At 33.8% G+C, this 13,526-nt stretch overlaps 3 protein-coding genes and 3 pseudogenes across 6 annotated transcripts, besides 3 other annotated features; 5 read left to right on the forward strand and 1 right to left on the reverse strand.

Moving 5' to 3' along the window:
- Positions 1-1,676: 1,676 nt before the first annotated feature.
- TVAGG3_0395740 (leucine-rich repeats (6 copies)-containing protein) lies at positions 1,677-4,568 on the reverse strand (the record flags this gene model as incomplete). The annotated part of the gene is made up of 1 exon (XM_001306832.1): positions 1,677-4,568. One exon carries the CDS (start codon positions 4,566-4,568, stop codon positions 1,677-1,679), a length of 2,892 nt encoding a protein of 963 aa, XP_001306833.1.
- Positions 4,569-5,607: 1,039 nt separating this feature from the next.
- On the forward strand, positions 5,608-7,843 carry TVAGG3_0395750 (annotated as a pseudogene). Its single transcript has one exon. A coding segment is annotated over exon 1 (2,236 nt).
- Positions 7,844-7,984: 141 nt separating this feature from the next.
- On the forward strand, positions 7,985-8,260 carry TVAGG3_0395770 (protein of unknown function, DUF4106 family; the record flags this gene model as incomplete). Its single annotated transcript, XM_051232477.1, has 1 exon — positions 7,985-8,260. The coding sequence occupies one exon, from the start codon at positions 7,985-7,987 to the stop codon at positions 8,258-8,260; it is 276 nt and encodes a 91-aa protein (XP_051102207.1).
- Positions 7,985-8,260: a mobile genetic element.
- Positions 8,261-8,506: 246 nt separating this feature from the next.
- On the forward strand, positions 8,507-8,758 carry TVAGG3_0395790 (protein of unknown function, DUF4106 family; the record flags this gene model as incomplete). The annotated part of the gene is made up of 1 exon (XM_051232478.1): positions 8,507-8,758. The coding sequence occupies one exon, from the start codon at positions 8,507-8,509 to the stop codon at positions 8,756-8,758; it is 252 nt and encodes an 83-aa protein (XP_051102208.1).
- Positions 8,507-8,758: a mobile genetic element.
- A 130-nt stretch (positions 8,759-8,888) lies between these two features.
- Positions 8,889-13,526: part of a mobile genetic element that runs on past the window's edge.
- Positions 10,114-10,436, forward strand: TVAGG3_0395810 (annotated as a pseudogene). Its single transcript has one exon. A coding segment is annotated over exon 1 (323 nt).
- Positions 10,808-12,986, forward strand: TVAGG3_0395820 (annotated as a pseudogene). The gene has a single exon. A coding segment is annotated over exon 1 (2,179 nt).

The raw sequence follows: 13,526 nt of genomic DNA on the forward strand, positions 1-13,526 counted from the left end.
TTTTTGATTGAGTTTTTGCAATTTTTATATATCAAGTGACAAGCTAAAAATCAAATTTTTGTTGTACTACTATTAATGCAACTATTTGTAAATTACGTGCATCCTTTGTATTCGAGTAATCAACACCGAGATTACATATTGTAAGAAAATCTTTGGAATTAGATTTTTATTTGAATTTAAATTCGGACAGTCTATTTCATGTTGCTTCGTGAGAATATATAATTTGCAATATGAAAATGATATACATGATTCTGTATAAATAAGTAATTATGCTTTAGGAAACTGCTCGGCATTGCATGAGATCTAATCTTATTAATTTTTTAGATATGTTGAAATATGTAATATTTAGCTTCAATATCATTTATTATGGTGTGTCTTTGCTGTTTTGTGATATTGGATATCAATGACTCTTCTGTGAACGAAAAAATCATATAAATCATTAAATTCTAAACGTAAGCGAAACTAATTCAATTTATTATTAGAATCAAATCTATTTTAAAATTGAGCTATTTGATAAATCACAAAAGAATACTATATATTTTTAGTCAAAATTTGTTGATAGGAGCTTATTGGCGCAATCTACTGATCTTCTTGGAAGGAGCGCACAGACCAGTCAGAAGCGCTCCTTCCAGGACCAGAAAGACTAGAAGGGGGCCCTGACCTTGAGAAAGGACCCCCTGCCAGGTCTTTCTGTGACAATTCGGTTCGCATTGCGAGTGTCTGCTGTTTCTTTTGACTAAAGCAGCAGACACTCGCAATTATATGTTGCGGCAAGCGCATCTGTGGTGTCGGAATGCACTTGCCGCCAACTTCGAGCAATCTACTGATCTTCCTGGAAGGAGCGCACAGACCAGTCAGAAGCGCTCCTTCCAGGACCAGAAAGACTAGAAGGGGGCCCTGACCTTGAGAAAGGACCCCCTTCCAGGTCTTTCTCAAAGGAATATTGTGCCATTGTGGGAGACATGCAGTGGCAATGTCTCCCAGAATGACACTTTGTGACCGACAGGAGTGCATAATGCACTCTTGTCGGTCATTGTTTTGCAATCACTTTGTGATTGCAAAAAATTGTGCCATCCAGAGGCAATGTCTCCAGGAATGATATGTGCAGTCCGACAAGAGTGCAGAACACACTCTTGTCGGTCAAAGTTCCGCATTCAAGTTATGAATGCGGAACATTGTGCCATTGTGGGAGACATGCAGTGGCAATGTCTCCCAGAATGACACATTACGACCAACACGAGTGAATGGGACACTCTATTCTTTCAATTTTCCCATTAATATTTTTCTTTTTTTATTAGATCAATAAATAAACTATTTTAATGTTTATAATTACATAAATCCATATGAATCAATCCGCTATTTATTTAGTCTCTAATTTTAATAGCTTTTTTGAATCTTGCAATCTAAATAATTAATATATGCAGGTCATTTTATTTTTTTTCATAATTACATTATATATAATAATAGATTATATGTCCAAATCGAACAAATTGTGAATTTTTACTTTTGAATGGTATTCAAATTTACCCAACAATACTTATCTTACAATTTTTGACATACTTCATAACATCCCACATTATTAAAACTCTCGAAACGAAGTATCATCAAGCACTAAATATATTAATACTTCATAAATAAAAAGCTTATATCTTTCAAATATGTAATAAAAATCTTTTTTAAACATCAAGCCAGTCATTACTGCAGACAAAGTATAAGATAACAATAACTATTAATCCAACACCTAAAATAACAGCTGCCACTGTTAATCCGATTTCAGCAGCAGTCATTCCTATTATGTGTCTCCATTTATAATCGTCACTTAATGATTTATCACATTTATAAACAACATTTTCACCGAAAACAGAAGGATTGAAATAATTCTTTTCAACAAAAGCATATGTTCCTCTTAAATTCTCTGTTTGGAAGTATTCACCTTGATAGCAAACACTATATGTTGTGGCTATTGATTGGTGCTTAAATTCTTTAACAGAAGAAGGAATAATGATAATCGAAGCAGGTTTTTCATTTGTGAATTTTTCTCCTTCGAAAGGAATTTCATTATTTCTAAGATCTTTTAATGAGTTTTCTTCAACGATTTCAACAGAACTTGGAATCTTGAATTGTTGAGGCAATACTCCATAAGTTGTTATCAATGCGTTTGTTGTCTTTTCAACAATACACTGACTTTCAGACAAATAATAAGGATTATCATTTGGAATTGTAATTTCTTTCAAATTTGGATAATTTACGAAAGCATTTGAATCAATATAATTCACATATTTATGGAGAACTAATGTGAATTTATTTCCAATGAACCAATCATTCTGGGAATCAATTTTAGTTATGGAATTTCCCAAAGTTATTCTATATAATTTTTCACAATTTGCGAAACATTTTGATTCTATTTCTTGAATTGTGTTTGGAACAGTGAATTCTTTGAATCCTGTATTCATAAACATTCCCTCTTTGAGTGTAATCATTGTTGGCTTTATTGTTACACTAGAAAGTTTGATACAGTTCATAAACAAATAGGAATAATCAAGATCTTCACTATTTTTCATATAAGGAAGTGTAAATGATTCTAAAGAATAACAATTACTAAAAGCTCCTTTTAATAGTATTGTATCATCAGAAATTTCAACTTCTGATAGTTTGTAACAGTTCTTGAATGCGTATTCTTTGATTTTAGATATAGATGTTTTGATTGATATCTTTCTAAGATTATAAGAATCTCCGAAACTTTCAATTATCATTGGAGTTGATTTTGGTATTTTTGTAATATTCAAAATCTTAAAATGAGAATATTCTTGTGAATTCAATACCAAATATGAATGAATTTCTAATGTCTCTACTTCTGTGTTCAAACAAAAAGCATATTTGCCAATTTCTGTCATAAAATCTGACACATTAAATAAACTGTCAGAATATGTTGGCAAAACACAACAAATTATTGTTTGGTTCTTGTAAATTGTTTTGTTTACAATTTGTAAATTATGATTGTCACTTTTTACAGAAATTGACAAATCAGAAATGTTCAAAAATGACATTGGATTGAAATCTTCACATGTTGACGAAATTGTCACTTTTTGTAATTGAGAACAACCGAAAAATGCCAAATTTTCTGTTGTGTTTTGAATCAAAATTGATTTTACGCCTGAATAACTGAAAGCGAAAGATTTAACTAAATTTACACTGGATATATTAAGTAATGAAACAATTCCGATGCTAGAAAATGCATAGGAATCAATTTCATCAATAATGTCAGAAAATGTCACTTTTGTCAAATTTGAACAGTTACAAAAAGTGAACTGAGGAATAACAGTGCAAGGAGACTTTATTGTGACAGTTGTTAAGTATCCACAACCCTGGAAACAGCCTTTTCCAAGTGAATAATTAACAGTTAAAGATTGAATTGAATTTACACCTAAAAACGCAAAATTTCTGATAGAAAGTGAATTTGGTAAATCCGATAAAACTAAATTTTGGCAATAAGCGAATGAATAATCGCCAATTGTTGTTGTTTCAACGGGAATAGTGTATTTAAGGGACTCACAGAACCTGAAACATGAGTTTCCAAAGGCTGTTATTGTTCCAAATGTTACTGAATTTAGTGATTTGCAATTAAAGAAGGCGTTTTCGCCTATTTCAGTGACTCCTGGTGCCGATACTGTTGTAAGATTCAAACAATCTCTGCAAAATCCTGCTGGAATTGCAATTGTTGTTGAATCTAAAGTAATTTTTTGTAAATATGGGCATTCACCGAACAAATATTCACTATTTGTAAGTGAAATTGCTGGAACTATTACAGACTTGAATAAACAGCCTCTAAATGCTTGACTTGAAATAGCTAAATTTGAATTTATTGAAGAAAATGTCAAAGTTGACAAATTAGAGTATTGGAACGCTTGAGTTCCAATTGAAATGATTGTTGAAACTATTTTAAGTTCAAGAATATTTGTAAATTCGAAAGAATTTTCGCCAATTGTTGAAATCTTCGCAAAATCTATTGTTTTCAAACTAATGCAATGCGAGAACGCGCTAGCACCTATTGATATTGTGCTTTTAGCCAAATCTACTTGAGTTAATGCGTAACAATGTGCTGCAAATCCGGATGGAATTTCAGATCCTGGAAAACTGATATTAGTAAGAAGTGGGCAATGTGCGAAGCACGAAGCTCCGAAAGTAGTGATTTTTGATATGTCAATTTTAGAAATTGAAGAATAAGCAAAGCAATAATCAGGAAGAGATGTAATGGATGTTGGTAATTGAACTTCTGTTATATAAGCATTGTTCTGAAATAGTCCAGCTTCTAATGCTGTTGTAGATGTTGATGTAATTTTTACTGTTTGAATTGTTTTGAAATAATCTTTCTTTGGTATTGTTTGAATAGGTGCAGAAATTACTATGGTATTGACATTATTCTCTTCTATCAATTCTGTGATTACACTATCATTTGTAAAATCAGTTTCTGCTGAAATTGTTAATGTTTGATCTTCCACAGAGGGTGTACTATGCAATTTTATTGGATTGCGTATTAGTGTTGAGAAAATTGTGAAAGATCGAAGCATCAATAATATTGAAAAATAAAAAATGATAAAATTTTAGCTTTAAAATCATAAAACTTTTACCAACAATATGAATCATTACTATATTTAATGATATTGACCAAAAAATAACTCAAATCAATTGAAAACCGAGTAAAAAACGTTAATTTTTCTTCGAAATTGATAGAAAAAAAAAAAAAAAGGTAGTGGGGCTTCCAGGCACTTCGTGCCTTCTAGCCCTGATGATGTTTAATATTAATGAAGTTTTTTATTCGGAAAATTGTTAGTCTTCTGGGTCGAAAACATTATATATAATGTGTCGCTTTTCACAAATTATATATGTTTTCATGTTTTGTCAAGACTTCTTCGTAAATGTTTTGTCAAGACTTCTTCGTAAATGTTTTGTCAAGATTTCTTCGTAAATGTTTTGTCAAGATTTCTTCGTAAATGTTTTGTCAAGACTTCTTCGTAAATGTTTTGTCAAGATTTCTTCGTAAATGTTTTGTCAAGACTTCTTCGTAAATGTTTTGTCAAGACTTCTTCGTAAAATCAGACAAAAATAATGTTTAGGGTAGAAGGTTAGATCTAACCTCTTTTCTAACCTCTTTTCTACCCTCTTGAATTTGTCAAGATTTCTTCGTAAATGTTTTGTCAAGACTTCTTCGTAAATGTTTTGTCAAGACTTCTTCGTAAAATCAGACAAAAATATATTTTAGGTGAAGAGGTGAGATCTCACCTGTTTTCTCACCTGTTTTCTCACCTCTTGAATTTTCATGATTTCATCGTAAATGTTTTGTCAAAACTTCTTCGTAAAATGTTTTGTCAAGACTTCTTCGTAATGAGTGTAAATGACCAAAAATAATGTTTAGGGTAGAAGGTTAGATCTAACCTCTTTTCTAACCTCTTTTCTACCCTCTTGAATTTTCAAGACTTCTTCGTCATAGGCACGGAGATAGGACCGTTATTTTACAAAACTGACAACACTTTGACCGAGTAGTTTTTTGTGCTGAACAAATAGTGTCATATAAACATCTGTCAAAAACCGTTTTTTACTTCACTTAAAATGCCACGTAAGCTACGTAAGAATATACGTAAGAGGAAGAGAGCATTGAAACATCCAATAGTAAAACTGACACCACAACAACAGTTGCAACAACAAATTATGAATGACCCCACTATGCTGCAACAAATGTCAAGCAACCCTATGCTTTTAAACCGAGTTATTGGTGCACAGAGTGGAGGTTTAAGAGCGGCACTTTTAGCGAAAATGGCAGGCTATGGTGGAGCTGCAGACGGAACAGCCTATAACCCTCAAAGTCAAATGAATTTGAGTTCACTCAAAAATCAAATAACAGATGTCAAAAAGTCAAACATAGACATACAGAAACAAATAAGTGAAAACGAAAAGAAACTAGAATATGACAGACACACAAAGAAACTCAATGAGTTAAACGTAGAGAAAAAGAAGAAAGAAGAACAACTGAAAGAACTAAGTACAGAGGAATATGCGAAAAAAGTGTCAAAAAAGCAGCAGAAGTAGCAAAAATGGAACAAGATGTTATAAATTTGAAAAACCATACTACTCAATATAAAGTACTGAAAGATGAAGAGATAAAACAAAAAGCCCTGAAGACATATATGGATAGCGATGAGTATAAAAAAGAAGTTGAAGCAAATGTAAAGGCAGAAAAACTTTTACAGTTGCAAAACCAAACCGTACAGTATGAAAACTTAGCACAAGAAAGTAAAAATAACGACGCAGCCATGCAAAAGGCAATGAAAAGCGCAGAATATATAAAAGCTAATAATGACTGGTTAGATGCCCAAGCCAACGCTAAAGCAGCCCAACTTATAGGGTCAATAAGGACAAAAATACAAGCGGATGAAGACAGTTCAAATGAAGCTTTAATGAATGCTGACTTTAAGAACGCCTTCGAAGCTCTTCATAGTAAGTTGAAACTAGTGAACGACTTCTCATCTGGAAAGAAACTGAAGTCTGAAGGTTTCGACAAAGAGTTAAGAGAAGTAGCACAAAATATGACGAAAATAACAGATGCAGCAACGAGACAGGCAGTTCAAAGTGCCTATGACGCCGTTAGAGCAACTGTTGTGGAAAGTCAAGAAAAAGAGTTACAACAGACCAAAACAGACCTAGTAAATGCTTTCTTAAAAACGAAAAGTCAGGTAGGACATTATGCTGCAGATGGAACATATGTGCCAGCTGGTGGAACTTATATACACCAAACCCTCCAAGAGAAGCACACCAGGACTACCTAAAACATTTACATCGTCACATGGACACAGACACAGGCATGCACCAAAACCAACACAACAACCAACAGTTCAAAATCCAGCACAACAACCAACAGTTCAAAACACTGCACCACAACCAACAGTTCAAAACACTGCACCACAACCACAAACAGAGCAAGGACATAAAAGAAGTAGAGAACAAGGAAACCAAGAATTCTTAAAAATGCTTAAGGAAGACTATGGTTACCCAGATACTCTTGACTTTAGTGACAGATATAAAGAAGCTATTAGAAAGTTCAAGGAAGGAAATACTGACCCGAACCTATTTAGCTTTATGGTTCAGCACCAAATGGGATATAATTTCAAACCTGGAAAATACAAGCTCGCTAAGGGATATGATTTAATAGCATATCATCCAAATGACATGACTGAATTTACTCCAAGATATTTGGTGTCAGAGCTAAACGATAATTCAACTCTCTTCATGAAACGCGTAAAAAATAGAGACGGAACGAAAGAAGAAAGGTTTATGAGTCCGGATGACTTAGATAGGGAACTTTTTAAAAACGGTCTCGGAATATATGAAATGCCAGCAGATGAGGTACAAGAAACTCCACAGGAAGAAGTTCAGATACAACCAGACATGGAAGAAATAGTTCAGCAACAACAGCTAGAAGAGCCAGAAGGAAACGAACAAGTCCCTCCTTTGGAAACTAACTTCACAGAACTAGATGAAGATTTGGAACAGCCGAAAAATCTTGACCCTCAACAAGAGTATGCGGGGAATATGGAATCTTTCCAAGAGTCTAAGAAAAATTCGGCTGACATAGTAGAAGAATATCGAAAAATGTTCGCCGACATACAAAAGACTCCAACATCAGATGAAAATATCCAGCATAGAATGGAAGAACTGAAAGAAAGTGTACACAAATACAACAATCCTTTTTACTTACGAGCATATAACGTTCAATCTTTGGATGAACTCGGTGAAAATAAAAGGTTAAATTTCAACAAAACATATAGAAATGAAACATTGTTTAAAGTTCATTCAGAACCTAGCCAATATGGAAACAAACCTACTTTTGTTTCTGCAGACGATGGAACTACAATGAGATGGGGTCATAAAGCTAATCCGGATAGGTGGTTCATAAACTTACAACCACAATTCCAAGAAAGTTGTAGACGCAATGGAAGTGAATGGTGAACCAGATGTAGCTGGTATTTTCAGCGCGGCTTTAATGCCATTGAAAGATATGAAAGATGCAGATATTTTGGACCAGTATGAAATGAACATGGCTGATGGAAATATAACACCTGACGTTCTAGAACATTTATCTCAAAGAACTACACAGAACCATAGAGATGGTATTATTGGTGAAGAGTTTAGAAAGAAAGTTAGGGAGAGAGAAAGGAAGAACCTATTGTACATGACCTTGCAAACGAAAGTTTACAAAATGTCATAAAAATTACTTTGCAGACAATGAACCGAGAAGGGATGAATATTTAAGAAAACTCAAATGGACAGTACCAAATGAAATGTTAGTATTGAAAAACATGTTCCTTGACAAAATAAAACAACTACAGAAATAAATGACGCAAGACTGAAACATTGGGTAAAAGCTTTTCCATTCACAAAAGATATTGTTGGTAACATGGAAAGAAAACCAGAATGGCTACAAAACATATATTTGGAAACGAGCTTATTCCATATGGACAAGCTCTGTTTGAAGAGCTTGAACCGGAAACTCAGGAAAGAGTCATGCAAAACAATACGCGAAGACTCAAATACAAACTATGACAAAATCTTTCTAGGATATAGGTTACCTGAGTTGGGCGACCAGAGCCCAAAGGCAAAAAGGACATGGGAAATTTACAACATACTAGGTGAACATGAGGCAAAGATGCAACAACTTGAAGCAGAGGGCAAGTTACCAAAAAGCGACACCAAAGAAGAAGAGTAGAACAAAGTAAAGCTTGGTACGAGTGGGTTCTATTATGATATATAAATCCAACTATTCTATATTTTTACCCATATGAAATGTACGCCGCTCAGAATATAACGCAACAGTTTTGGATGCCATGAACGGAAATGTTTCCGAATGGTATAACGAATGCGACAATGCCATTAGAAGGTCAAGAAATAGTTCCTGGAACTTACGAATATACAACTGCTGTTTCTTATGGAAACGTAGGTGAGTTTGGAGAAGGTTCTTCAACAACAGTAGATATTGCTTGTGACAGGTTTCATATTATTTCTATTGACAACTCATTCTTATACGTGGAACAAGACATTGAAATAAAACCTTCTGCCAAGTTGTCTGACAAGAAAGGTTTGCAATGGAATTTTTCTATGTCGGATACCAATATGCTCCAGAAGTTTTCATGGATATAAGATATATTCTAACTCTGACTTAGTTCAAACAGTAAATGGGCAACTATGAATGGTTCGCTTTGAGAAACTCAGTACAACCACAAGCTGAGAACAAACAGACCAGTATGCAAATATTGAGAAAATAAGAAGACTTGACCCTAACGTTCCAGGAGTTTATGTTAACCTTTCTGGTTCAGATGGAAATGCTGCCACTAAAGTAAAACTGAAACTTAGAGTTCCTTTGTCATCTTTCCTCATCTTCAGGTTTTTAAGATACTTACCAAACTGGGCAGGAAAAATTTCTATCGAACTTACTCCAAGCAAAAATAACTTAGTCATTGCACCAACACAAGACCCATTCAGCATTACTGTAGCTGGAACTGGTGGAGCCAAGTTCTGTGACTTTTGCAAAGACAAAGTTGACTTAGACTTTGGTTTCTCAAACTTCAACAATGAAGTAAACTATTATTTCAATGCTGCTGGAACTGCTTGGGACCCAGTTAAGTTCACATGCGAAAAGTTTGAATGCAAGAGAATAGAAAGCAGACTTGCAGTCTATATGTTGGACCCAGATATTTCAAATGCTTTAGCTGCCAAATATATTGCAGTTCCACTTATGTTCCCTATACACCAAATATCTGTCAAAGACTTTGCAGGTGAAGTTGGAAACCAAAGTGCTGACCCAGGTGCAAGAACAGATATTGCTTTAACAACTGCAATGAAACATGCAGATACTATGTTTGTACTGTTCAGACGAACTATAAATGACTATTCTTGTTTCTACAACCCCGGTATTAAATATCATATAACATAGATGGCAAATATTATCCAAGAGAAGAATATTCTACAGTTGAGGATATGAGGTCATACAACTTGACATTAGATGCTATGAACTTTAACAACAACTTCACAACAACCATAAACCCTGAAATGCAAAGTTATATTATGCCATATGTGAAAGTATGGACTCATACAGGAGGTCAAAAAACTCAATATACAAATGGAGACCGTTCAAACTTTTGGCTTGGCATTCCATTTGCTGACTCAGAAGACTTTATGGGTGGTATTTCAACTGTTGGTACAGTTAAATACAATATACTGGTGACAGAGACGGTCCAGATGAACTGAGAGCAAAGAAGTTTACAAAACCAATAGCACTTTTCACGGAAGATGCTCTTTTGAAGATTCGTTCGATGAAACCTGCTGGGGCTCCTCAGATTGGCATAACGACAGCTTCCATCGAGCAGATTTTGGCAGCAGGTCAGTAAGTTGTTTGAACTGACTTCTCTCCGTCAAATATTGACAGTACGCCAGTTTTGACATAATATTGTAAGATAAACTTACCTTTAGAAATATCTGTAAGTTTTGTTGTTATATTTTGTCAACGTCAAGAACTTTCACCATTTCAGTTATACCAACTTTCTTTGCTTTATGGAAATATTTTGGTTCAGCAAATATTGCTATTCTATAACATTTACCATTGTTTGTATAAAGAACTATTCTGTCAATGTATTTGTATTGTTTGTGTGTGTAAACTTTGTTCTGCTTCAATTCGAAGAGATACTCGAATACGTCCATCTTTTTATTCTAAGTAAAATGTCATTTCGAAAATAGAAGCGTGAGTGTTTCAAAAGGTTTAATGGCGGTGGCAGATGTGAAGTTAAATTCACCAACTCAAACAAACAGTCAAAGTGTTGTTGTCAATGTCAAAGACAGAGATGTTGAAGTGGGGAAACCATACGAGGACGAAGATGGTATAACAATTGTTCCTGTAAAAGAACAACCAACATATCCTGAAGTTAGCAGAGACTTAAGTTCTGTTGCAGATATTCGAAACGACTACCAACAACTGAAAGACAAACTTCAAACTCAGGAGAAGATTTGTCAAGCTTTAGGTATAATGTTAAACTTGGTCGAACACAACCCTGTAAAAGTGAACTCATATGTCATTGCACTCATGAAGTTTTGAAAGAACTATTGAAACTTTTGACAGAGGCAGACGATATAAACATCAAAGAAATCGAACCCGACATTAGTTGCTGTGGTGTTTCATATAATGTCATTGACAAGATATACGTTATGAAAGGAGGTGAAACGTTGAACTTAAAGTATAGTTTCCCAGACGTCATAAAAATATTTGACGACCACAACATTCATTAAAATTTATTTGCTAAGTAAAAATGTCAAAACTTCTTGAAAGATGTTTGAAGAAAAAATAATATAGATTTATTTCATGTAAAGGACTTTACACACTTTTGAACGATATGAAAGACCCTGTTTTGTTTGTTCGTGTAGACAAAGGAAAGTTCTATGTTTTACAAAATATTTGAACTTCTTAGACAGAGAACTTCAGAAACGCCATGTGAAAGTTTAGATGAAGTTCTTCTCCACTTTCAGAAAAACTTTTAAATATATATAAATGGCAGAAGACATAATGGTTTATACTATTACGACTAAAAACCCTGAGTCATATAATTCTATAACAACAAACTTACAAAGTCCTCAAGGACGATATTGTAAACTAACCTTAAACACAATGACGACTAAAGCCTGTTTTGCTCTTTTGACACCGAAGACTTTATTGTTGTGAATGGTAAAAAATACTCCTTTGAAGATACTTACTCAGATATACCACCAACAGGTTTTGTTGACTTATTTAATACTTTAAGGACGGGTGTAACATGTGCTGCAACTAGAGCAGGTTCATTATGTTTGGATGTCCGACTGAGTTTACTATAAACAATATGAGCTATAATACAAAACTTATTTCTGGTTTTTACTACCAACAGTTTCCTATAACAGGAAAAGGTGTCATACAAGGAATGTCTATTCCATTGACATTAAGCACACCAATCTTATATATTGTTTCAAACTTAGGTTCAAAGTGTTATTCGAATGTCGACAGAAACTATTATGACCAAAAGATACTTATGCGTATAAACAATACTTTTTGCTTGGTTTGCCTATTGTTCATTCGAATGCAGAATTTTCAACCTTAGTGAACTCAAACACTTTGGCAAGTATAACGTTGACATTAGTTGACGCAAACTTTGTTCCTGTAAAACTTTTATGTCCTATGTATTTGTCAATGACGGCAGAAAGTTCGAATTGGAAGATGCAACTGGTGAAAGTATTGTATTACAAGAACAACTTCAACAACAAATAGCTCAAGAACAACAAATGCAACAAATGAACAACAAAGTCAAGAATAAAAAAATAATATTTTTTTATTTTTATAAAATGTACAGAATAGATGTTTCAGATTTTTATGACTTCCAAGCATTCAGAAATATGTGTCCATTTAGAGACTATAACAAAGCAGTCGAGAATTTGAAACGTTTAGTCATTTATGTTGACTCTGCCCCAGAATGTTATGTTATGAAAGAATGGGATGTAGTCTTTAACAAACCAAGAGCAACAATAGTTCTGAACAAGAATGTAGACAGAAACTTAAGAAAATAAAAGTCGTACAAGTTGGCATGAAGATGTTAGATGCTTGGGATATCTTATTGTCAAAGTTAGAAGATTTTTCAGTTCGAGGTATAAAGTTCTATACACCTTCTCCAAACTTCTATTCTATCTTCACTGGATATAAATACGAACAAGTAGAATGGAAAGAAAATATTATAGAAGCTTGGTTAGACCATGTCAAAGAAATTATATGCAATGGAAACGAAAAGGTTTATGAGTATATCTTATGTTGGTTTGCAAACATCTTACAACATCCAAGTGCTAAAAATGAAACTGCTCTCATTATAATTGGAAAACAAGGAACTGGTAAGAACACTTCTTTACAGATATTTTGTGCAAACTGTTAGAGGGCTATTCGAACCCGAATATGACAAACTTAGAAAACATCTGTGGCAAGTTTAACTCCTCAATAGAGAATATGAAACTTATAGTTTGCAATGAACTTCAAAGTATAGATACAACAAAAGTTTTAACTCAGATGCTTTGAAGAGTCTTATAACAGACAAAGTTGGAGTTGTTGAAAGAAAGTATAAAGACCAAAGAGTTTGTGAAAATGTTGCAAACTTCATTATGGTTTCAAACAATACTGTTCCGATGAAGTTAGAAAGTTCTGACAGAAGATATGTAGTTGTCAGAACGTCAGATTCTCATATGCAAGATACAGAATATTTTGACGACTTAGCAGAAACTTTGACATCTGACTTTTTACAACCACTTGTTCTCATATTTCATGACATTAGATATTTCTAAGTTCAATCCAAGACAAATTCCACATACCGAAGAGAGACAAACATTGTTAGAAGCAAACAAGAGTGTATATGAACTGTTCATAGATGAAACTGATTTTGAGTGTTTAGATGAAAGGTCATTGTACGATTCGTATAAAC

The sequence above is a fragment of the Trichomonas vaginalis genome, chromosome V (genome assembly GCF_026262505.1).
Source record: "Trichomonas vaginalis G3 chromosome V, whole genome shotgun sequence".
In the NCBI taxonomy this organism is placed as follows: domain Eukaryota; phylum Parabasalia; order Trichomonadida; family Trichomonadidae; genus Trichomonas; species Trichomonas vaginalis.